Source organism: Loxodonta africana, chromosome 20 (assembly GCF_030014295.1).
Source record: "Loxodonta africana isolate mLoxAfr1 chromosome 20, mLoxAfr1.hap2, whole genome shotgun sequence".
Classification (NCBI taxonomy): Eukaryota; Metazoa; Chordata; class Mammalia; order Proboscidea; family Elephantidae; genus Loxodonta; species Loxodonta africana.
The window spans coordinates 72,401,383-72,427,927 of NC_087361.1; the positions used below are offsets into that span (position 1 = coordinate 72,401,383).

The window sequence follows — 26,545 nt, forward strand, 5'->3', positions numbered from 1 at the left end:
CTGATAGATGGCCCATGGGAACAGTGCTTTGCCTGTCTGAATATAAGTACTGTTAAACAAGAAGTTCTGTAAAACTGATGCCTTTCACCAAGCCTTATCTATAGGAGTTACTATTATACTAAAGGTACTTATCCTTTGAGGCAGTGGTGGTTCAGTGGTAAAATTATCTCGACTTCCATGTGGGGGACCCAGATTGGATTTTCCTGGTCAGTGCACCTCGTGCAGCCACCACCCTTCTGTCATTGGAGGCTCGTGTGTTGGGTATGGTGCTAAACAGGTTTCACTGGCGCTTCTGTATGAGCAAGAAAGACCTGGTGATCTACCTCCCAAAATCAGCCAATGGAAAACTCAGTGGGTCACACTGGTCCAATCTGCAATTGGTCATCGGGTTGGCATGGGCTAGGACCGGGCAGAGCATTTTGTTTTGTTGTGCAGATTGGATGGAGAGACCAGCAGGGCAGTCGTTTCCAAGGTGTGAACCAGAACCACTGGATAGTTCCCGAGACCCTTTCAGGGGGTCCATTGGAACTTCCCCTTTTGAACTAAATATCTGCATGATGCCAGATTTTTTTTGATATAGTCAGACAACTCATTACACTCGATTGCAGCACTGGCTTTGAATATTCAGCTGATTACCATTAGTCAGACATTAAAGAGATTTACAAAATAATTGAAAAATAAAAGTGCCACTCTTCTCAGTATTATTTATTATTAAGGGAATTAATATTTTTTAATGTCTTGGTTTTAATTTCTAACATGATAAAAATTGATAGCTCTAACCCACATAAACTAAAGCTCTTGAGGTATTCAATTAAAAAAAAATTTTTGTTTTTAATTGTGCCTTAGGTGAAAGTTTACAGAGCAAATTAGTTCCATGACGTTGGTCTCATTCCCCACAATGTGTCAGCATTCTCCTCATTTCCGTCCTAGGTTCCCCGTTCCTTTCCTCCTGGTTTTGTGCCCCTTCCTGCCTTCTCATCATTGCTTTTGGGCAAATGATGCCCTTTTGATCTCATATAATTGATTGTTCTAAGGAGGACGTTCCTTTCACGTGTTATTGTTTATTTTGTGGGCCTGTCTATGGTTTGGCTGAAAGGTGGTCTCTGGGAACGGCTTCAGTTCGAGTTCAGAAGGGAGTCTTAGGGCTGTAGTCTCAGGTGTTCCTGAGGTCTTCAATTTTTAAGAGTAAACTCTTAAGGGATCCTAAGTCGGAATCGACTTGACAGCAGTGGGTTTGGTTAAGGCTAAAATGTTGAGTTGTTGCAGTAGTGAAAAGGGAAACTTGCCTTCTGCAAAGGCTTGACTCAGTAGGAATGAATGTAGGGTCTGTGAGCAAAAGGTTTCTCCCTAATTATATTTTTGTGCTAATCCTCTGAAGAGGCCTTTACAAAACCAATAGAAGGTTACGTAAAAACTCGGCAGCTGTTTCTTTTTTTGTTCTTTACTTATCTGTTGCTTCAATGAAATGAAAATTTAGAAATATTTTTTAAAGGGCAAACAATGAATTTTACCATATACCAAATAACCTAAATGTGACGTGTGCTTTTGGTCTCATTTGGTCATTTTATTAGTTTTAAAAAATTTATAATAAGCAGATATGATTGTATTTTGCTTTTTGAGAGCTCTCATTATTGGGCTCAGAAAAATTTGTAACACAAAATATAAAAACCCAACTACTAACTGAAAGGTTGGTGGTTTGAACCCACCCGGAGGCACCTAGGAAGAAAGGCCTGGCCGTCTGTTTGCTAAAGGTCACACAGCCTTGAAAACTCTATGGAGTTCAGTTCTACACTGATACTCGTGGGCTGGCGGTGACTGGGAATTGACTTGATGGCAACTTTTTTTTGGTAATTTTTCAAACACTTTTCTATTTATCAAAAAAGATAGTGGAGATCCTATATAACCCACATTCAGTTTTTCCTACTATTAACATTTTACATTAATATGGCACATTCGTTAACATTAATGAACCAATATTTATACATTATTAAAGTCTGTAGTTTATTCAGATTTTCTTTACCTAGTCTTTTTTCTTTTCAATAGACTATTTCTTTGTAGAAGTTTTGTATCTACAGAAAAGTTAAGATAATGCAGAGTGTTTCTGTATACATCCAGTTGCTCCTGTCACTTGTTATTTTTAATGAACCAATATTGATACATTGTTATTAATTAAAGTCCACAGTTTATTTAGATTTCCTTAGTTTTTACCTAATGTCCTTTTTTTGTTCCAGGATTCTGTTCAGGATACTGCATTATATTTAGTTGTCATGTATTTTTAGTCACCTCCTGGCTGTGACAGTTTCTCAGACATGCCTTGTTTTTGACAACCTTGACAATTTTGAGCCACCCTGGTTAGCTGTGTTGTAGGATGCCCCCACTATTGGAATTTGTCTAACGTTTTCCTTGCGGTAGGATTGGGATTGTAGACAGCCGAGTTTTTCTTTTAAAGATGACATGATTCTTGCAGAGTACCTGCTGTTGTCTCTGGAAGAGTTTAAACATTCAAGCTGTGAGAGTTTTTGTATCACCTTAACTGAGGTAAACCCTGTGCTGCAAATTGAGCCTCCCTTGACATGATTACCCATGTCTCTAAATAAAGGGCCATACTGTGTTTTTGGGTTGCTTTGAGTTGGAATCACCTAGACGGCAACGGGTGTTTTTTTTTCCCCCCACTGTGCTCTTACCATTCTTGTTTTCTTTGTTTACAAAGTTTGCTTGCCAACTTTTCTTCATTGGCACATTTTTAGCAGTCAGAGCTTTTTACGCTTTCAATCATCTTCAACTTTATAGAGACATTTTTAATTAACTTCCTTTATTAGAACTTTTACTTTTTCAATAACGCTTATTTAACATTCGTGGCACTGTTCTATGAAGACAATTTGAATTTTGAATTCCTTCTGAAAACGCATTTTCACACTTAAGCAGCTGACATTTGTCTGTAGAGCCAGAATAAGTCAATTCTTAAATATAGTCTCAAACTACTATGATCAAGTTGATTTATTTTTGCTTGTAACTGGGATATGTAAAATATGACCATTGAATGAGTCTAAAACAAAGTAAGCTTCTTAGTAAGTGTGAATGTTTTGTTTATAATATTGAATAACATTAGAAAATAACCTAAATAACAAATAGTAAGAAGACTTAAAATGTGTCAGTACGGTGAAATATTAGATGTTCACAGTATTGTAAGTAAAAGGCAGTATATATAGTGTATAAATAATTTTTTTCAGTTTAAAAATTATGAAAATAGACAAAAGGCTGGAAAGACATGTACCGTAATGTTTAAGAGTTTTCTCTGGGAATGTAGCTAGTTTTCTGTTATATGTATTTTCTGAAGTTTCAATAATCAGCATTACTTTTATACTAGGAAAAACTATTTTAAACCTATTCTTTTGTTTAGCTTTTGCTCTTGTAAGAAGGCATGTGGCCAGGAAGTTTTGTACAGTGGACATAGATGGTATGGTTAAGTAAAATAATGCTATCATAGAACCATAGGTTTGCCTGCTGGTGCAGGTTTATCTTTAACAGTGTTGTGTGCTCTTTGTTGATTTTAAGCTGAAGTCTTTACGGGAGCAGATTTCCAGGTCTTTTCTCCCATGGTGGATTCAAACTGCCAATCTTTTGGTTAGCAGCCATGCTTAACCATGGTGCCACCAGGGTTCCTTTATCTTTAACAGAATAGAAGTTGAATTCCATTTCCACCCCAGCAGCTCCTCTCTCAGCAGATCCATTGTTTCTTGTCTGCCTCTGCCCTTGAGCCTAAAACAGCTTTAAAAGAAGATCTTTAAGCATGGATATATGACTGTGTATTCTCCTACTTTAAAAAACAAAGTTGTCTTAGGCCTACTAGAAACTAAAGCTTTGCAACATGAACATTTCCTAATAATAAATAATTTTTTTTTTAAACTGCTTGTACTTTGTAAAGCCCAGGCACCTAGGTTTTACCTGTATTATTTTATTTAAAGCTCACTGTTATCCCTTTTTTCACATACCTAAGGTAAGGGAGGTATGGAAGACGAAGGTGCACTTCACCCAAGCCATGGTGTTTTCAGTCTCCTCATATGCGTGTGAAAGCTGCACAGTGAATAAGCAAGACCAAAGAATTGATGCCTTCGAATTGTAGTGCTGGCGAAGAATATTGAATATACCACGGACTGCCAAAAGAATGAACAAATCTGTCTTGGAAGAAGTACAGCCAGAATGCTCCTTAGAAGCAAGGGTGGCGAGACTATGTCTTAGATATTTTGGATATGTTGTCAGGAGGAATCAGTCGCTGAAGGAGGACATCATGCTTGGTAAAGTTAGAGGGTCAGCGAAATAGAAGACTCTCAGTGAGATGGATTGACACAGTGGGTGCAACCATGGGATCAAGCATAACAACAATTCTGAGGATGGTGCAGGACTGGGCAGTGTTTCATTCTGTTGTACATAGGGTTGCTATAAGTTGGAACTGACTCAACAGCACCTAACCACAACAACAAGGTATGGGAGGGGTCCTGGTGGTGTAGTGATTAAGAGCTTGGCTGCTAACCAAAAGGTCAGTAGTTTGAATTCCACTCCTTGGAAACCTTGTTGGGGCAGTTCTGCTCTGTAGGGTCGCTATGATTTTGGTGTTTTGGTTTAAGGTATGGGATATCCCTTACATCTATACCTTAGGTACATGAAAAAAGGGGTAACAGTGAGCTTTAAATAAAATAATACAGGTAAATGCTAGGTGCCCAGGCTTTACAAAATGTAAGTGTTAAAACAGAGTCACCGTACCAAAAAGAATTAGTTGATATTCAGCCATTTCAGGAGGTAGAATATGAGCCTGTGAGACTGAAGGAGGAAGAAGTCTAAGCTGTGCTGAAGGCATTGGCTAAAAACAAGGCTCCAGGAATTGATGGAGTGCCAACTGAGATGTTTCAACAAACAGATGCAGCCCTGGAGGTACTTACTTACCTATGCCAAGAAATTTGGAAGGCAGCTCCCTGGCCAACTGATTGGAAGAGACCCATATTTATGCCCATTCCAAAGAAAGGTGATCCTACAGAATGTGTAAATTATTGAACAATATTGTTAATATTGCACACAAGTAAAATTTTGCTGAAGACAGTTCAGAAACGGTTGCAGCAGTGCATGGGCAGGGAACTGCCAGAAATTCAAGCCGGATTCAGAAGAGGACATGGAATGCAGGATATCATTGCTGATGCCGGATGGATCTTGGCCGAAAGCAGAGAATACCAGAAAGATGTTTACCTGTTTTTATTGACGATGCAAAGGCATTTGAGTCTGGTTATAGCAAATTACAGATAACATTGCGAAGAACAGGAGTTTCAGAACACTTAAGATTATGCTCATGCGGCACCTGTACGTAGACCAAGAGGCAGTCGTTCGAACAGAACAAAGGGATACTCTGATGGTTAAGATTATGTGTCAGCTTGGCTGGGCCGTGATTCTCAGTGTTTATATGTGATCAGTTCCATGATAGAAACTGCTGTGAGTAGCTAGTCTGTTTAAAGAGTGTTTCCTTGGGGGTGGTCTGCATCCAAATATAAGCAGACGTTAAGGCTTTTTTGCTGCCCTGGATCCTGTAGCTGCCTCCTGTTCGTCTGACCTCCAGCTCTTGGGACTTGAGCTATCAGCTTATCTGCCGATCTTGGTTTTCCTGGTTCTTCACAGCCTGAGAGCAGGAGCCCTGCTGTCTGACCTGCCAGTCTTGGGTTCTCCAGCCCCTGCAGTTACATGAATGAGAAGCCTTGCGGTCTTGCCTGCCAATCTTGATTCCTGGATCTTCACAGCCTGTGAGCAAGAGCCCTGCTGTCTGCGACCTGCGAACTTTGGGCTCACCAGCTCCTGCGGCTATGTGAATCGAGAGAAGCCTCTGTCCTGATCCACAGACTTGGGATGTTTCAGCCTTTACAATCGTGTGAGCCGTTTCCTTGATATAAATCTCTGTCTATAATAATTTATATGCTTTGCTGGTTTTGCTTCTCTCGAGAACCCAGCCTAAGATATACTGTGTAGTTTAAAATCAGGAAAGGTGTGCATCAGGCTTGTATCCTTTCACCATACTTATTCAGTCTGTGTACTGAGCAAATAATCCAAGAAGCTGGACCATATAAAGAGGAATGCAGCATCAGGATTTGAGGAAGACTTATTAACAACCAGCAATATGCAGATGACACAACCTTGCTTGCTTCCTGAAAGTGAAGAGGTCTTGAAGCGCTTACTGATGAAGACCAAAGACTACAGCCTTCAGTATGGATTACACCTCAAAATAAAGGAAATACAGATCCCCACAACTGGACCAATAAGCAGCATCATGATAAAAGGAAAAAAGATTGAAGTTGTCAAGTGTTTGATTTTACTTGGATCCACAGTCAACACCCACGGAAGCAGCAGTCAAGAAATCAAATGACACATTGCATTGGGCAGATATGCTGCAAAAGACCTCTTTCAAGTTTGTTGAAAAGCAAAGATGTCACTTTGAGGCCTAAGGTGCTCCTGACTCAAGCTGTGATATTTTCGTTCACCTCACGTGCATGTGAAAGCAGGACAATGAGTAAGGAAGACCGAAGAAGAATTGATGCCTTTGAATTATGGTGCCGCTGAAGAATATTGAATATACGATAAACTGCCAGAAGAAAAACAAGTTGGTCTTGGAGGAAGTACAGCCAGAATGCTCTTTGGAAAGGAAATTGGCCGGACTTCGTCTCCTGTATTTTGGACATGTTATATTAGGAGGGATCAGTCCTTGGAGAAGGGCATCGTACTTGGTAAAGTAGGGTCAGTGAAAAGGAGGAAGACCCCCGGCAAGATGGATTGGCGCAGTGACTGCGACAGTGGGCTCAAACGATTGTGAGGATTCCACGCCAGACTGGGCAGTGTTTTTTTCCTGTTGTTTTTACATGGGGTTACTATGAGTCGAAACCCACTTGATGCCACCTAACAACAACAACAAAGTATGGAGGGGGGATTGATGGTTCAGTGGTGAAACACTTAACCTTCCACGCAGGAGATCTGGGTTCGATCCCTAGCTGATGCGCCTCATGTGCAGCCACCACCTACCTGTCAGAGAAGGCTTGACTGTTGCTGTGATGTTGAACAGGTTTCAGTGGAGTTTCCAGACAAAAGATGGACTAGGAAGAAAGGCCTGGCAATCTGCTACAGAAAATCAGTCAGTGAAAACCCAGTGGATGAAAACAGCCCTATCTGCAACTGATTATGGGGATGACACAGGACAGGAGTAGCATTTTGTTCCATTGTGCGTGGGGTCACCATGAATTGGGGCTAATTTGACGTCAGCTAACAAGGTACAGGAAGATTAACTAGCACAAAGCCACACAGTAGAGGTGGAATTTGAACCTAGGCAGTGAGACTGGGTAGCACAAATGGCTAAACACTTGACTACTAGTCCAAAGGTTGGAAGTTTGAACCCTCGCAGAGGTGCCTTGTAAGAAAGGCCTGGCAGTCTGCTTCCAAAAAGTCACAGCCTTGAAAACACTATGGAGCACAGCTCTACTCTGCACACATGGGGTCACCATGAGTCAGAATTACTCCACGTCAACTAATAACAACTATTATACTATATAAGAAAAAGGTAAATGGTACCAGTATGCTTTAAACATGAACATTGGAGACATGCGGAGGAGGAAAATAGGGAGAACCCTTTAACCTGTGTTGAAATTACTATGATGAAAGGTGCTAGTTGGTAACTGAATGTCGGTAGAGAGGCTGTAAGGATACGATCCTTACAGGTAAACTTTAGAAGTCAGATGCTTCTTGAAAGTTGAGGTTGCGGTGACTTTTTGCTAGAAGAAAATTATATTTGAATGGTCAAAACTTTATCATTATTATCATTACATTGATAATACTTGCTGTTTCTGCTCTAAAATTAAAAAAAAAAAAAAGAAACTTGATATATTTGTTACCTCAGTTCTCACTATAGTCCAAAGAAGTATCTATTGTTCATGCTTTTAAAATGAAGAAGTCGAGTTCCCTGTAGTATTGGAAAAGGAAAGAAACAAAACTCATATCCAGATCTTCTAACTTCAGCGATTGTTCTCCTGTCCTAGACTGTATATATAGCCTTCAACCCTGGTGGTGTAGTGGTTAAGTGCTATAGCTGCTAACCAAAAGGTAGGCAGTTTGAATCCACCAGGTGCTCCTTGGAAACCCTACGGGGCAGTTCTCCTCTGTCTCATAGGGTCGCTATGAGTCGGAATCGACTCCATGGCAGTGGGTTTTCTACTGACAGTATGAGAAACATGTGTCTTGTACTTAACCCCAGGACATGATTATGGATAAGAAGGGTTTGAAAGAAAGCAGGTTGGGTAGTGAGATAAGAACTTAAGGAACGTACTAAAATTTTCTGTGAAAGCCAGACATAGACATACCCTGAGGAAAACCTGGGGGTTTAAAGACATTCAGGCCTTTTTTTTTTTTTTTTTTAAAGTTGCAGATCCCTTTGGAACTCAAGTGAAAGCTGTGTACCTTCCTTGAAAATGCCGCACACACTCAGTTCTGTATACAGTTTAAGAGCCTCTGATTTAAGGTGCAAAAGTGGTTCCATAATCTAAACAGAAAGTTGTCCAAAAAAAAATTTTCATTTATTTTTTTAAATTAGTGCCTCACTAAGGATGGGAGGTCTTAGACGGCCTTTGAACTACTACTGAGTGGCTAATTAAAACTGGCTGGTGCCAACCCTCCCTAAAGGATGTAAGATGGGAAGGGAGGGGTAGCAGCATTATCTAAGGCATTTTATTTCTCTTTGGGAGACAGTGAGTACAGTCCTTTGTATTACAAAGCTTTTCTGATAGATACCCATCAGTGGCATTCAGACTCTGGAACCAAAAAAAAAAAAAAACCTTTGCTGACGAATAGATTCCGACTCATAGTGACCCTATAGGACAGGTCCTATAGGACAGAGTAGAACTGCCCCATAGGATTTCCAAGGAGCAGCTGTTGGATTCGAACTGCCGACCTTTTGGTTAGTAGCCAAATGCTTAACTGCTGTGTCACCAGGGCCCTTTGGACTCTGGAAGGGGCTCATAAATAGTAACTCTGCTTGCCTTTTGTAAGAGAGATTTGTAACGATTGTGACGTGTTTGGTTGTATCTTCAGCATTTGTGCAGATGTTGTAAGGACATCTTACTGACATGAAACCATTAAATCTATGAGAAAGTAGTCTTCTAAGTTATTTTTCCATGTATGTGTTATTCAGGTCTTTATTAAGGTTGATAATTCTTGTCATATGCCCAACTTTAAAGGTTTGCTCAGTTGCCTTTATACTCATTAAAGTAAATTTCCTTGTCAAATTTCTGCACTGAAGTTTTGTGTTATGTTGATAACCTAGAAAACAGCCAGAATATGGATTTAGAAAATTGGGTTTAAGTCTGCTGGATTGGATTGAAATCCTATGAGTGCATTTATTCTATGACGACTGGGTAATTTAAAAAAAAAGTGTGTAATTTCAAAAATGCTTTGGTCTTTAGTTAATGTTATTCTTTGTAAACTAACAGGAATGTGCTTTTGACCCTGAGTTTTAATTGGTTTTGTCTGCAGGGAATCAGAGAACCAACTTTCGTAGCCTCTGCAGAGGGTATACTTTCTCATTTTGCTAATTATCAGATCTCAAAATGATGACAGCTCTCTACAATTAGAGTGAAACTGTATTTTGATATATTAAGTTATGTGGATGCTAATGGAGGATTTACAGAGTGAATTTTCATGGTATTAAATTAACATCCTTTTTGAAAGTTATTTTCATACTGTTTGATTTTATTTTTGAAAAATTTCTCTCAGTTTCATGATCTGTAAGTTGTTGCTAAGTTAGTGCCAGGACCAGGGAAAATATTTACCTGGCGTTTCTCAAGTCCCCTGCGGGTTTTGAAGCCTCAACACCCTACTTAATTGTCTTCCCAAGGAATATGTTTTTTAGAGCTAAGAAAAATAATTGATCTTTTAAATAATACAGTTATTGAACTTTTGCTTTGAAGGGGTTAAAATCAAACCGTTTTGTGGTTTTAAAAATAGAGAAAGTAAAACTTAGCAGGGAGTTGTGTGGGACCAACTATAGTTTGGAAACTGATGGCATACTGGCTAAGAGCTATGGCTACTAACCAAAAGGTTGGTAGTTTGAATCCACCAGGGGCTCCTTGGAAACCATATGGGGCGGTTCTTCTCTGTCCTGTAGGGTCGCCATGAGTCAGAATTGACTGGGCAGCAACAGATTTTTTTTTGCTTATAGTTTAGAAACTTTTAAACACCCATTTGGTATGGAAATGTTGACAGTTTTTGTGATAGAAAAAATGTATTTATGATCTATTTTACTGGTAAGGGCTAAACATTTTACTTTTGGATTGATTTACACGACAGCTACTAAGGCCCCACAGGCCCTTGAGATACTTAACTGTCAAATCAAAAATTATCATAATGTTTCTAAGTGTGGATTTTGGTTGTTTGTTTGGCTCCTTAAGTATTATATTCTCATCTCAAAATTTTTTACCTCTTAAAGGATTTATTACGGCCTCTTCACTGCTTTTAATGGCTTTTCCCCCCATCTAAAGTGAGGCCAGACTTTACTAAAACCCCCAAACCAAACCTGTTACTGTTGAGTGGATTCCAACTCATAGCAACCCTATAGGATAGAGTAGAACCCACAGGGTTTCCAAGGAGTGACTGGTGGATTCGAACTACTGACCTTTTGGTTAGCAGCCTGAGCTCTTAATCACTGCACCACCAGGGCTCCAATAAAAGTATCTTAATTTTAATATGACAATTTCAAAAAATAAACCATTGCTCCATCAGGGCTCCAAATATGACAATGAGTATTCTGAATAATATGTACTTCTTTTATTGGAGTGGAGCTTTGCAGGTGACAACGAAGATCTCAAAACTGAATGACATTTTCCTTTCATTCTTTATTATAGCCAGAAGGAGACAGCGCTCACATGAATAAGCTCTTAATGAAAGAATGATGCTCTGAAACGATTCCATTAGTTTTAAACCTATTATACCCACAGTACCAACTTCCTTAGTGATAGATGTGTACTGATTTTCTTTTGATATTTTATTTTTAGGATTCATTTTATTTGAAAAAGCTTCAGGCTAAAATAAACAAAGTAGGTTTGTGTAGACATGTATAATACATACATAAAAGTGAACTTCATTTTATAAAACTTTTAATATATAGGCTTGAGATTATGAAATTAATTTCAATATCTTTCAGTTTTAGGATTGAAAAGTTTATTATCAGGGAATAACGTTATACTTATATCACCCTTACGTCTTGGTCTGTAACATTTTCAGACCATTTGAGCGGTATGTGAAGACGAAATATTTGTGCATCTTCTTGTATATTCTGACACATTATCTTTGGTAGGTTTTTGGTCTTTTATGTTCAACCCACATCAGCCTATTTCAGAAAGCTAACAGCTTTTATAAAGTATTAGAGAGAAAGCTTTGAGCAATATAAATGCCTCTTGTTAGCCTTCCATAGAATATTAAGAAGCAGTGTGATTTCTCCTTACTACATGGTATTCTGTACAATTAAGCACAATACTTTCTTTATCTTTAGTTACTGAATCAAAAATAAGTCTGGCTGTTGGCTTTACTTTTTTTTGACCTGGCATAGAGTGGCTAACGTGATCAGCTGCCAGTAGAAAGGTTGGAGGTTCACGTCCACCCAGAAATGCTTTGGAAGAAAGACCTGGCGATCTGCTTCTGAAAGACCAGCCATTGAAAACCCTGTGGAGCACAGCTCTGCTCTGACACACATGGGGTCGAGTCTGTGGCAACTGGTTTTATAATTGTCTTTAAAATTTGCATATATAAAATACTATAAATGTGATTCTACGTATTTTCATTAGTTTTTTACTCAGTGCATTTTAAATATTTTTTCATATTTAGAACATCTAGATCATTTTTCTTTATTATTGCTGCGTAAAATTTTGTCATTATTTGTAGATGTACCAACAATTGTTTCTGAGTATGAAATTGGGTAAAAGGTTCTCAACTTTCTTGTATTTATTAAACAATATATGCATTTATTAAACAATATATTACTTCAGATTGTATTTTGACAATCTGAAGTAATATATTGTTTAATAAATGCTACTTAATGTATTTCAGATCGTACTTAAAATGGGTAAGGAAGCAAAAGAAAATGACTTGTAATCCTGCCACCAAAGACAACTACTGTTAAACTTTTTGCTGTATACCTTTCTAATGTTTTATTTTTCCATTTTGCAGCCTGCTTTTTTTTTCTCCTTAATACATATATATAAGAGAAATTCTTTGTGTCAATAAGTAGAGATCTGTAACACAGCATAATTTTTATACTTTTATTCCTCTTTTTGTGGACATTTATATTGTTCTAGTTTCCTCTATTTATAGATAACAGTTCATACATATTTTCATACTTTCTCATGATTTCCTCGTGATGGCAGTTCTTCAAAGAGCCTCTATCAGTGGACGTATTAAGGAGTCTGTCAGTGGATATGGAAACCCTGGTGGTGTAGTGGTTAAGTGCTACAGCTGCTAACCTAAAGATCAGCAGTTCAAATTCACCAGGCGCTTCTTGGAAACTCTATGGGGCAGTTCTTCTCTGTCCAATAGAGTTGTTTTGAGTTGGAATCAACTTGACAACAACGGGTTTGGTTTTTCTTTTTTTTTGGTTTATTAATGGATATATTAAGGAGAATTTTGAACACTTGTTTTGGACATCAGTTTTTTTCCCATATCCCAGTAGTAGAACTTATCCTCTATTTTATAATAAAAATTAATGTCTAGAAGGCTAAATACATAAAAATATGTTCTACAGACAATTTGACATGAATTTAGCTGTTTTGTAAAAAGGGATACTTCTATGGGAATAAGGAAGTCAAAGTCTCTAAGTGAGTAGTTTTTTTTTCAGCACTGGTTGAAGCTAAGTGACATGGTTCACTGGGCAGGGTCCAGGAGGGGTCTGTGTGAGTGGAATGTATCATTCATTTGAGGAAGAGTGTTCATACGTACTGTGCTGTTCAGGTGGGAGAGTTGAGAAACTACTACCCTGTTTTATTTTGTTTAGCTGGTTAGAGATAACGTGTTTTACTTAACCTGGGTTTTAATTCTAAGACAATATTTAAAACACCAGTAAAGCCTAATAATAAAGCCTTTGCTTCTCCCCTAGGATTGGCAGCCACCATTTGCATGCGATGTTGATAAGCTTCATTTCACCCCACGTATCCAGAGGCTGAATGAATTGGAGGTAATGTCCTCACCTGCTGTTCTGGTCGTCTGTGTTCCGGATAGGCTGTCTCTGAAGAGGCTTTGATACCAGTCTGGTGATTTTAGAGAAGCTGATTTATGTAAAAATATTGCCAATAATTGATACTCATAGTAAAACAAATGGCAGTAAGGCCTTTTAGCAGTTTTAATTGATTTTTGTCTATTAATTGCATTTTGGTTTAGTAATTAGTGTATTTAAATCCCTTTAGTTTTAGGTGACAACCACTGGGATTTAGGTTTTGTAAGGATCTACCTTGAAAACCACCTACTGGAGAATAGTTCTTCAGCTAATTTCATTCCAAATACATAATTTCACTTAGATTTCGTAATACGTTTTAGTTTCCCGTGGAGGGATGGCAAATACAGGGGATTCTCTAGAGAACAAATGTGAGAAAACCTATGAGAGCCAGAACTCTGTAGGACTGCTTTGTTTTTCTGGGTATTGCAAGTTTTCCACCTTTGACAGGGTGCAGTCTTACCACATTTTTTATCTCTATTAAAAAAAAAAAACAACAAAAACTGGTTGCCATTGAGTTGACTCCGACTCATAGCAGTCCTATAGGACAGCGTAGAACTGCCCCATAGAGTTTCCAAGGAGTGCCTGGTGGATTCGAACTAACAACCTTTCTGCCAGCAGGGTTTAGTGGAAAATAATTCAGAGTTTTCCTTCTCTGACAGGTTTCCGCCTTACATAGGTTCCGTCTTCCGAAATTTTTACATACGTAAATTTTAAAGCCAGTCCCTAAACTACTGAAAGTCTGAAGTGTGTGGGGTGGATAAGGCTTGTAATATTGATAATTAATATTTGACAGAAGTGGGCCATTTACACCAATGGTTTACAGATCTGGTTTTGGTATTGAACCTTTTTTTTTTTTTTTTAAATACTGAATCAAATATTCTTCACTTACATGGAACATGTGTTCAGTGGAATTCTGTGGACTTTGATGGTAGCATCTAATGGAAGCTTTAAGCAGGTTAAAAAGGGAGAATTTTTTGTTGATAGTTAAGTTCCAAGGATAGGAGGAGGTAGGTGCTGACTTGAGGCTCAGGATGTGTTTGGGAATACCTGAACATTGACTGACGTATTTTGTAAGGAAGGTAAAGAAAGGACAGTTTTTTTTTTAATGACTTGTTATAAAATGACCTTGGTTTTCTGTTGTCTTTAAACTCTCAGGGTTTATTATTAAAATTGATAATAAAATCATTTTTGTAAATTTGTTTTTAGGTTTGTGTTTGCAGAGAACAGACCTTTAAAACACTTAATACTGAAAGATCAAACTAGGCATATAGAAGCTTTCTTACGTAATTTTAACCAATAACCTGAAATTGTGCTTCTTTTTGAGTAAAATGGCTTTCGGAATGCCAGCTTACGTCATAGGATGGTTTACTGAATGGCATATGATGAGGTAGAATTAAGTTTTTGTTAATATATAAATATGTATCATAAGTATATAAATATAATTTACATATATGTATAACATTACAAATAGTCATTCTCTGTTGAATTCATAAGTAGTATTACACTTAAATATTCTGAAAATGAAAATACTGCATGGACAGGTAATAAACCAAAAAACAAACCTGTTGCTATTGAGTTGATTCCGACTCATAGCAACCCTATAGGTCAGAGTAGAACACCCCGTAGTTTCCAAGGAGCGCCTGGTGGATTTGAACTGCTAGCCTTTTTGGTTCGCAGCCGTAGCACTTAACCACTACGTCACCAGGGTTTCCCGGACAGGTGGTAGGAGCTTTAAAATACGCTAAACCCAAACCCACAGCTGTCAAGTCAGTTCTGACTCAGCGACGCTATAGGACAGAGTAGAACTGTCCCATAGGGTTTCTAAGGCTGTAATCTTCACCGAAGCAGACTTCCACATCTTTTTCTTGCACAGCAGCTGCTGGGTTCAAACTGCCAACCTTTTGGTTGGCAGCTGAGTGCTTTAACCACTGTGCCACCAGGGCTCCTTAAAATAAGCTACCCAAAACCAAACCAAACCCAGTGCTGTCAAGTTGGTTCCGACTCATAGCGACCCTATAGGATAGAGTAGAACTGCCCCATAGAGTTTCCAAGGAGCTCCTGGCAGATTCAAACTGCCGACCCTTTGGTTAGCATCTGTAGCACTTAACCACTATGCCACCAGGGTTTCCTAAAATAAGCTAAGTGAGGTTAAAATTTAATTCTTTGTCATTTAGGCTCAAACTCGTGTAAAATTGAATTTCTTGGACCAGATTGCTAAGTATTGGGAGTTACAGGGAAGTACTCTGAAAATCCCACACGTGGAGAGGAAGATCTTAGACTTGTTTCAGCTTAATAAGGTAAAGCGCTAATGATCATCTCATTTAATAATTGTCCTGACAAAGCTAATTTGATCTTCTCTGTCTTCAAAGAACTTAGTATGTGAGATTCTCCACTCAACAAATGATGAAGATCAGGATCTGCTTGTCAGGAGTTGGAAGCCCTATCTTGCTGCCACCTGCTTTTTATCATTTTTAAACTTCACTAACCTTGCTGAAGTTATCCCCTTCCATTTTATTACAGATAAGGAAACCGAGGCCCGGAGAGATTAAGAAACCTGGGCAAGCTAAAAAGGCTGAGTCACAATTGAATATCACGTTCATTGAACTCTAAAGCCTATGTTCTTTCCATCAAAGCATTGCTGCCATGCTTCCTGCTCCTTAGTTTTACAGAGGTTTTAAGGGTCACAGAGTATGACTAAGTACACGTTCTTTATTAGAAATTGAATCGTTCACTTATTTCTTCCTCCTTGAAAATCTTGACTGATTTGGGAAGTGAGAAGTAGCTCTTTTGGGGACAAAGTGTTTTAGAACTGTGTTGTAAAAAGAGATGTTTTAATTTTCTAGCTTAAAATTAGTAGCGCATACATAATACTTTTTATTCTTCTGAGCTGGGAAGTGTATTTTGAAAAGATTTTCAACCTTGAATAGCCATGGCCAAGAACACTTGTTCTTGGAGTCATACCTAGGCGTGAGGTGTTTCTAATCTCTCTTGCTATTTTATTTAACAGTTAGTTGCAGAAGAAGGTGGATTTGCAGTGGTTTGCAAGGATAGGAAATGGACCAAAATTGCCACCAAGATGGGGTTTGCTCCTGGCAAAGCTGTGGGCTCACACATCAGAGGGCATTATGAGCGAATACTCAATCCCTACAACTTATTCCTGTCCGGAGACAGTTTGAGGGTGAGTATTGGGGCTAGCCTTAACCTGTTTCATTTCACTGCTCATGTCGGTACATGGTCTTTTAGAGAGGAATGAAAAGTCCTTTATTACGTTTGTAAGACATTGTTTAGAAGAACTGGTTTTCTGGATTCTTCCTCCAGTGTTTTTTCCTGTTTTGAGAGCAGCCATCTTTAAAAGTTTGTTTTTGAAGTGAATAAAATTGTAGAGGAAATACTCTTCTGCCGTTAACTACTATCTACTTGTTAGGTCTTATATTTTTACATACAGCCCCTATTTAAACTGTATTCCTGGTTATTGCATGAAGGTTGTATCTTTGGGTGCTGTCAAGTTGATTCCAACTCAGTGTTCTATAAGACAGAGTAGAACTACCCTATAGGGTTTCCAAGACTGTAATCTTTACAGAAGGAGATTTCTACATTTTTCTCCCATAGAGCAGCTGGTGGGTTTAAGTCGCTGACTTTTTTGGTTAGTAGCCGAGCTTTTAACCACGGTGCCACCAGGGCTCCTTTCACGTGAGGGTACAACCTGTGAAATAACTTGCATGCCTGTTCTCTTCTGTCAGCTGAGATCTCCAAGGAGATTTTCAGATAGAATGTTGATATTGGTAAAGGATCGGCAATTTAATAATTCTATGTAGTTGACGGGACCCTCTTCCAGAAGTTTCTGTTGAACCATTTTTGTTTCGTTACAAAAATGGTGTCTGTATGTCAAATTATTTGGATAAAAACTTGTTCTAATTAAAATAAAATTATAAAGATTTCCCACTTATTTCAGGGCCCTAGTAGAAAGAGGAATCTACGTATACCCTTTGAGTTATTCTAAGACTGGAGCAGTGATCTCTATAATTTGAAAAATTGTTACTGTGCTGTAGAGAGGTAGGAAGATAATAATATAGTTTCAAAGGGTAAGCCACTAAGGAAAACCCTGTCTTGATATTATAGATAAGGAGCCCTGGTAGCATGTGGCTGTCAACCGAAAGGTTGGTGGTTTGAATCCACCCAGCGGCTCCACTGGAGAAAGACCTGGCAGTCTCCTTCCCTAAAGATTACAGCCTAGAAGATCCTATGGAGCAGTTCTCCTCTCTCACATGGGGTCACTATGAATTGAAGTCAACTCGCTGGCACCCAGCAACAATATTATACCATCTGTAATGCTTAAATCCCGTAGATTTTCATAGCATTGTGTTTTTCTTCTTTATTCCAGGTGAGCATTCTTTTAGCCTGCATAAAGATGGCCAATCTGATAACCAGAAAGTTGTTGTTGTTTTAATATGAACGTTGTATCACTATTTAGTATGGCTGGGCACATGGATGAAATTACTTAGACCCTTGCTTGTGAAACCTTTATGTCTCTGTTTTATAGTCAGATCTAGATACAGTTACCCACAACAAATTAAGGCTTTCTTCTCAAACTCTTTCTATCTCAGTGCAAAAGTTACAACGAATACTAGGAGAGAGTGAGTCTACCTGCTTTATGGGTTGTGACATTTTAGAAGCATTTGGCGTACATACTTAGAGGCAGCGTAGTTTCGTAGTTTAAAAGCTTTTAAGCATTTATACAGTTAAAGCAATCTGAAAGGAACAAATATTTAAAGATACCCTTTTATGAACATTACGTCTACAACACAGATAAACATTTATTGAGATGCCTTCTCTGTGCCTAGTGTGTTCTAGGCACTGATGCGTGTATTCACTGTATAAAGATTAAAAACACAGGAAAGTATGAGAAAAGTAAAGTCACTCCTAATCCTACCACCTGTTATTTCTTTCAAGGCTATATGTGTGTGTGTGTGTGTGTGTGTATTTTGTAAGAAACATATTTGTGTGTCTGCCTTTAAAAATGCTTCTTGTGATGTCTGTGTGTCCCCTTATGAAAGAGTAGTACTTATTTGAAATTAATATACATATACACACACACAAATATATTTCTTACAAAATTGCAAGTGTGTTCTTCATGTACAGTGTGGTATCCTGCTTTTTTTCCTACTTTGCATATCATAAGCATTTGCCATGTCACTGAATATTTTTGAAGACATGGTTTTTAATGACTGGCATTTCATTTTTATGGCCAGACCTTGACTTGATTTTCCCTGTTGCTGGGCATTTAGATCAGCTCCAATTTTTTATTATTATACTCTGGGCATTCTCAGTCTAGAAATCTTTGTGCCTATTTTTGATTTTTTGAAAATAATACTTGGGGAAAAGGAGAATTGGGGAGCACATAGTTTTAAAAAAAATGGTGCATAGTGAAGAAATTATTACAAAATAAGGAACTTGAGTGGTGATGTCCTAGTAAAATGGAATATGGCCTTAGTCTTGCATCACCATCTTTTCTAAATGTCTTAAGGGATTGCTCTGTCTCTGTAGGATGATACTTGATGATATTAATCACCTCCAAATTCCAGTTTCTCAAGTCAAGGTTAAAACGGAGTCTGCATGTGATATCATTAGATGTAAAACATACACATCAGGTGTGTTTTTTAAATTGTAGTTTGAAACAAAGTAACAGAGCTCTTCATATTATTCTTAAAAAACTGAGTTTTTTACTTCAGGTTTCCAAAAACCTTGTAGAACTAAGCAGACCATAGATTATGGAACTGTTAAGACCGACGGGAGGTGGAGACCTGTGGATGGTATCTGAATTTCTGACTGCCAACGTAATAAAATTGATCATTCAATTCAAGTAGTATTTAGTCTCACGTACTTTTTGGTCTCCAATAGAAAATACTATTGGCATTAAGTACTCTGTTCCTGTCATTTTGGAAACAAACTCTACATTCAGATGTACGGTTAGTTGAAGAAGACTAGTTACAGAATTGAGGGTAGTGTCCCATACTAATAAATGCGTTTCAGTTTTGCTCACTTTTTATTGGTGTTTATTCTATCTCATAGCTTTTCCCAGGCTTCCTAGAATCAGTAACATTTAGGATTTCTCACCTGCTGTATTTTTTATCATATATCTATGTCCTACCTGTATTTTACTTAAAATTGTTATTTGAGTTGACTCACATAAGACCTATTACTTACATGGGCCGAGTGTAGTGTGTGGTCACCTTTTTTCGGGTTAAGTAAAATTTTCGTCAGTCTAAAAGGACCCATTCTGCCCACAGAATTAGGGATTATGATAGTTAAACCTTTTCCAGATCAAATCAATATATAGGTTTAATTAGAATGAACAGAATATTTAATATTTGTAGATTGTGGGACCAGTGGTAGGTTCATTACTTGCTTAGAGTATCAAGTAATCTGTATCAGTAAAGAATTTTTTATAGCATATTATGTTCTTTAAACGTTAGGAATAGATTTTGTCAGTTGGTTGCTCTACTCTGTATTTTGTCCTTCCCCCTATTCCCTGGTTTCTTTCTGCAGATTTTATAGGGAAAGGCCAATCTTGTTGGTGAGCAGCATGATAGTAATGATGATAATAGTGCTAGTAGTTCTGGAAGATTCTCACGTCACCTGTACTCATTGCCATCAAATTGAATCCGACTCATAGCAACCCTATAGGACAAAGTAGAACTGCCCCATAGGGTTTCCAAAGAGTAGCTGGTGGATTTGAACTGCCAGCCTTTTGGTTAGCAGCGGAGCTCTTAACCACTGTGCCACCAGGGCTCCTATCTCAGTGTATCTCGTTCTAAGTATAGACGATCAAACACCCCAAATGGTTACATTTGAGACTTGCTTTTAAAAATGCTTCTTGTGATGTCTGTTTCCCCTTATGAGAGAGCAGTACGTATTTGAAATTAACACTGGGTTCAGTGGTGCTACTTTGATGTCATTGTATTGGCGTTAAGTACCCTCTTTCAGTCAGTTTAGAAACAAACTAAAAAAAAAAGGCGGGAAGAGACAGCTTCCTGATCAGAACCAAAAGTTAAATTGCTGTGGGCTCCCTATTAATCTTTGCATTGTGAGTTAGACTTTGTAAGAGTATGCTAAAGTAAGTGGAAGCCATAGTAAAGGAGAATACTTCCGTCAAATGACCTTTTTGCTCAGTTAAGAAGATACCTTTAGTGGACAGAACATGCTAAGTATATGTCTAAAACTACAGAATCATAAAACCTAAAAAACCTATATTGGATTCCCTATTTTATCACTTCAAATGCTTCCCCCCCCCCCCAATGAAAAATACTCCTAATATGGGGACTTTAGAGGACCTTTCTAGCAATTTGGGCCTTCAGTTAATTGATTATTCCAAGTACAGATAATTGCAACTGGCTCATTGGGAGTCCCCTGAGCCTGCTATGGCCTGTTGTAACCTGGTGATCTCAACAATTAAATGAATTGCTGATGAAGCAACACAATTCACCCATTGTGTTGACAGCTCCATGGGAGAAAGACCTGGCAATCTGCTCCCATAAAAATTACAAAGTGTAGAAAACACTATGGGGGCAGTTCTCCTCTGTCACCTGGGGCTGCTATGAGTCAGAATCAACCAGCACCTAACAACAAAAACAACATTTTACTTATATAAAAGTGTGTGTGTGTGTGTGTGTGTGTGTGTAAAATGCTTGTTTTTGAGTTTATTTAGATTTTAAAGATTGCGGAGCTACTGTGTTTTGTATGTAAATAATTGTAAAATGTACCTTGTAAAAATATGAAATTCTGGTAAGATTACAAAAGGGAGAGAAATTCATCGGTACAATTCTGTTCTATTTCTAGTGTCTGCAGAAGCCAAACCTGACCGCAGACACAAAGGACAAGGAGTACAAACCCCATGATATTCCCCAGAGGCAGTCTGTGCAGCCCTTGGAAACATGCCCCCCAGCCCGAAGAGCAAAACGCATGCGAGCAGAGGTGAGAGCTCATGAAGTTACCAGACAGAAGTCTCGGGCCCTAGGACTGATATCTCTGACACCAGATTTCAGTCATGTGTATGCTGTTCATAGTTTTGAGCCTTGTTAACCTTACAAAGGAACGCTGTATGCATTTTAGCTTTTGCACTTGAGAGAATTGTACCTTCAAAGGGGTACAGAATTGAAGAGCTCCTACGTTTATGTTGCGTGGGCAGACAGCTGCTTGACAGTTAATGATCAGAGCCTTAGGAAGAGGTGGAATTCTTTGTGATGGTGTTTGGGTCACCCAATTAATCCTCCCAAAGTTAGGCCGTGTTTATTGGAGACAAAGACTGGGAGATATGACAGACCAGAGATTTTTGCTGAAAGAACAATCTTTTAACAGAGGTTAGAAGACAGCGGAGGTTATCTTTCTCAGACTTCTTGAAAAGGAGTATGGAATGAGTGGCAAATATTTATGCTGAGACAGAGAGGAATTGGGCAGCAGGGGGACATTGGATGAATAAGATGAAAAGGAAACATGAGGGAAAATTCAGGAGGGGGTGAAAGGCTGAAAAGGAAGTTTGCTTTAAGATTTTTCTGCTCTGAGAGGTTTCTCCTGGGAAAGGGAGAAGAGTATTTCCCCAGTTACCTTATTTCCCATACAGAGCTGTTAAGATTTTGGATTCCTGCCTAGCCTGAAGGGCACCTGTGTTTTAGGGCCCAGGGCTAACATTGGGAACAATTTAGAGCTTGAAAATCTTATATGGCATTAATTGGGCTTTTTAATCAATCTCTGGCTGTTTGACAATTATTAGTAAGGATGAAAAATATCAGACATTTTGTTTTCTGAGGAAATGGATAGATAAGGGAATTGTTTTTCACTTAGGTAAGCTGAAGATAAGAAAAAGTTTAGTGACTCCATTTTTTTTGCATGAAGGAGGCTACCCTAGAATAGGAAAATAAAGTTATTTTGAAGCCCATTTGCCTGCTTAAAGTTCGTTAATCAAAGAATCAGTTCTAGTTTCAGCATATTGTTGATCTTTAAATGTATGTATAAAACATGCCGTGATGCCGTGGATGCCTGGATTATTGTCTGCCTGGTGGCCCGGTGGTTAAGAGGTCAGGCGGCTAACCAAAAGGTCAGCAGTTCGAATTCACCAGCCACTCCTTGGAAGTCCTGTGGAGCAGTTCTACTCTGTCTTATAAGGCTGTTGTGCGTCGAAATCGACTTGACTTCAGTGGTTTTGTTTTTGTTTTGATGACTGTAATAGTAATGATACCTGTGGAAGTAATTCTTTCAGCAGTGGACAGCCTCAGTACGTATGAATGAACACGGGCAAAAGTAATAATAGCTCCACAAACACTTCAGTGTTTATTTGTTTTACCAATAAGTATCAGCATTTCAAGAAACAAAGTGAGCAAGTCCTAGTTACAGTTAGTTTAGCAATGTTAGAAAAGTAGTCTACAGTAACAGTTTACAAAAAGGATTAATAGAAAATTATTGTGGATGTAGAATTTTCCATAGATATTGGCAGACCTTGGAGGAGGGCATCAAACTCCTGTAGGCTAATGAAATTATGATATTTTAGAATCTGGTTTAATGATGATTGAATAAAGCATAAGAAGAGTAGATGAGAACTGGGAAGCTTCTAGGAGGAAAATAAGAGTTGTTCCCAATTTTGGTACTAATACTTCTCGTAATTTTTTCCTGATCCTTTGGCTTTTCCTTATTAATTTCTTTCAGTTCTTTTTTTCCTGTTATTTTTTGATCTGTTTAAGTAGGGAATATTCTTGTAACTTCTAAGATCCTCATCCATTCCTTAAATATAGTCATTTTAAGAGCATGAATGCCCTATTGATAGATAAGGAACCCTGGTAGGTGTGGTGGTTAAAGTGCTCGGGTGCTAACTGAAAGGTCGGCACTTTAGACCCACCAGCTCTTCCACAGAGGAGGGTGTGGCAGTCTGCTTCTGTAACACTTTAGCCATGGAAGCTCTGTGGGGCAGCTCTACTCTGTCCTGCAGGGTTGCTATGGGTCGGAGTCCACTCAGTGGCAATGGGTGATGGGTTATTAATAGATAAAACTTGTAAGATTACAATTAGTTACCTCGAGATTCCAGTTGAATTTTTAAGGTGATTTCTTTCTTTTGAAAGGAAATATTAATGTATATAAAATAACTTTTAGGCCATGAATATTAAAATTGAACCAGAAGAGACACCAGAAGCCAGAACTCATAATCTGAGACGTCGAATGGGTTGTCCAACTTCAAAATGTGAAAATGGTAAGATAATTTATCCATGGATAGGAAAGAAGTAAAAATCAATCAATTGTTCATTAGTAAACATTAGAGCAACAATTACATACAAAACACTGGGTTGGGTTTTGAGAGATAAGGTGTTAATATATCAACATCCCTGTCCTCGTTATTAACTAACCAGTGGGGAAGATAGATGAATTATATGCATACCAGGAAGGTGGTTGAGTTTCTCAGCTGCAGCTAGTTACAGCTATGAAATTTGGTTCAATAGCATTCATTGAAAAGAAGTGATTTGCGAAAAGGCAACGCAGGCAGGCATACTTTCCAAATTTGAATTTTAGTAATAGTTGCTTGCCTGGCTGTCTCTTGATTTAAGTCACTGACAGGTAGTCTTGGGACTCTTAAGAGAAATCCTGTATCAGCAGGCACATAAAAATCAAGAAGTTATTAGAATTGACTCTTCTTAGGGATTAGTGGATTGGTAGAAAGGTAGCACAATGTAGTGGACAGTAGATGATTAAAGATACAGACCTGAATCTGAATCTTGCCTCAGCCACTGACTTGCTGTATGACCGTAGACATGTTTCTTTGACTTCTTTTAATGTCATTTTTTTAAAATTAACTTTTGAAATGGTTTTGTTGTGAAGGATTAAATAATTCACGTAAAACATTTAGCACAGTGCCTTCCAATAATTGATAGCCAGCTATAATATTCTTTTATGGGTTAATATATACATTAGGTCTTAGGTACTGTTTTAGCCAAAATTTCTCTGTTTTGAGCCTGGAAGGTGGGGAGGTAAATAATCTTAGGTAATGGGGGGATTAGCATGTAATGTGGAGGGAGGGAGGGGCAGTTGATGAGTTGTCAGTCTTCAACAGTCCTGATCAAGAGGAACTTGCTTTCATTAATATATTCTGTGTCTTGGCTCTTAAGAAGACTATATCTTCAGCTCTTATTTCGAAAGCAAAGAAGCCTGAGCACGATCTCCAGAAGTACCCATCTGACACGCATTTCTCTTCCACATCTTGAAATTTAAATGGTGTGAAAGTTTGTCTTTTATCATTAAGTAATCAACACTGAGCCCTTGAAAATACTAACACCGGCTGCTGTTGCTGCTAAAATGAAAAGAAACATGAAATTCTATTTGTGTTCAGTGTGTGCTTTGGTGGGGGCAGAGGGGGTTTGTGAAGTGAGGGAAGAAGCAGAAAGAGCTAAGTTTGGATTGCGTCCTACAGAGAGGGAAATGAAGAGCAACGTCAAGCAAGAACCTGTTGAGAAGAAAGAGTATTTTGTAGAAAGTGAGAAGGAAAAGCCCAAGAGTCGATCTAAAAAAACCACCAGTGCTGTGAGTTGACACCCTTTTCCCTTTTCTCTTCTTTTCCTTCCCTTCCCTCCGTTATCCCTAAGTTACTTAGGATGATTAGCTAACTTAGTAACTGACAAGATGGAGACAAGTCACCTTATTAGGATCACTGTATCAATGAGGAAGTGCACGCGTGACGGGGGTGGTGATGAGGTATGCGAGGGGTTGACAGCCATCTCTCTGGACTGTGTTTAGTTTCACACTGAAGAATGATGAGCTGGACTGGGGCATAGAACTGCGGATAAATCACTAGCGCACATCTCAGTGAACTGAAAGCTAGATCAGAAATCAAGGATGAGATTTATTGGTGCTTTCAGCTTTGCAGACGGAGGAGTGGAGTAGGTTGGAGTAGGGAAGGACATGTTGGAGATAGAGACTAAGGAGCTGTTTACTATTAGAATCTTAAAAGTAAAGCTTGAGAGCAATACAGAGGATCAGGATGCCTTTCTTCCCTGTCCCCTTCTGAGGCCCAATGAGTAGCCTGACAACAGTGCTTTTCTTCTTGGAATTTGAAATTAGTAGTCAAGAACTGAATGTTCTCTCCATGCATATCACCTCCCCTGCCCACCACCACCACCAAAAAAAATCCTATAAAAAAACAGCAGAGCCCATCCTCTTATTTACTATAATAGACTGAAAAAGTCAGTATCCCTGTTCAGTTGAATTCTTAGCTTTGCATTATTAGGCGATATGTACGCTTTATTACTGGTTGTTTGGGGAACTTGTGAAACGTGAACCCTTAATTAAAACTTTAAGTTACCACTTGTTAAAGTTAAAACTTTAATGTGGTTAATTAAAACCCTTTTTCTTTTAACCATTTCAAAATTGAATTTTTCCTCTATAAATTCTGTTTTTGGTTAGACTGGTAATTTTTTTTCCTGAATCATTTTATTTGAGGTTTTTGGTGCAACCAGCTGGTATAGTGATCTCTACACTGCATTGTGACCACAACAGCCTCTGCCCAAATCCGAATCAGGGAAGTGGCAGCACCTGTTATCTGCTACCCGAGAGCAGAGCTTACTACTCACTCTCTAGTTAGGCTGGTAATTTATTGCCTAACGTATTTTTCTTGCAGACTATCTTTCTCTAAGCTACTGAAAACTAGATATGTAAATAACAAACTAAATACATAATTGAGAAAGCTAGGAGACTACACTTTAAAATTGGGGATGTTTGAAGTATTGTGAAATATCCCTTAGAGAACGTGAAGCATTTTCATTTAAATCATAGTGGAGATACTGTAGATTCATTTCATTCTTAGAATTTCATAAAATCAAGCAGTAACTCATGTCCCCTTGTTCTGTACCTGTTTTCGTCACCGTAGGTGGATCTTTATGTCTGCCTTCTCTGCGGCAGCGGCAGTGATGAGGATCGGCTTCTCTTGTGTGATGGCTGTGATGACAGTTACCACACCTTTTGCTTGATTCCGCCTCTCCATGATGTTCCCAAGGGAGACTGGAGGTGTCCTAAGTGTTTGGCTCAGGTAAGAACGGCAGAGATAGATTAGAAAATTTCTTTTGGAGCATTTGTTCTTTGCCTTTTGGTTTTAGCTTTGGAATGGATAATAATGAGACCCATGACAAAAACTTTATCGGTTCAAAATAAGAAGGAGATCTTCGAAGTGAGTTTCATAGCTATGCTGATAGCTAATAGAAAAAAAAAAAAAAAACTGTAATACCTACATTTTTTAATTGTAAA

General features: G+C 38.4%; 1 protein-coding gene across 4 annotated transcripts in view; it reads left to right on the top strand.

Annotated features, from left to right (window-relative positions):
- KDM5B (lysine demethylase 5B) overlaps positions 1-26,545 on the top strand; it is an 89,470-nt gene that overhangs the window by 17,902 nt on the left and 45,023 nt on the right. For 3 of the 4 annotated variants that reach the window (XM_064273378.1, XM_064273380.1, XM_064273379.1), the window contains exons 2-8: positions 13,157-13,234; positions 15,448-15,570; positions 16,281-16,451; positions 21,110-21,244; positions 23,411-23,507; positions 24,720-24,829; positions 26,172-26,330. In XM_064273378.1, the coding sequence (XP_064129448.1) occupies positions 13,157-13,234; positions 15,448-15,570; positions 16,281-16,451; positions 21,110-21,244; positions 23,411-23,507; positions 24,720-24,829; positions 26,172-26,330 (873 nt within the window). Of the gene's footprint in view, positions 1-13,156; positions 13,235-15,447; positions 15,571-16,280; positions 16,452-21,109; positions 21,245-23,410; positions 23,508-24,719; positions 24,830-26,171; positions 26,331-26,545 lie in introns of those variants that run through there. The other variant, XM_064273381.1, reaches the window with a different exon arrangement.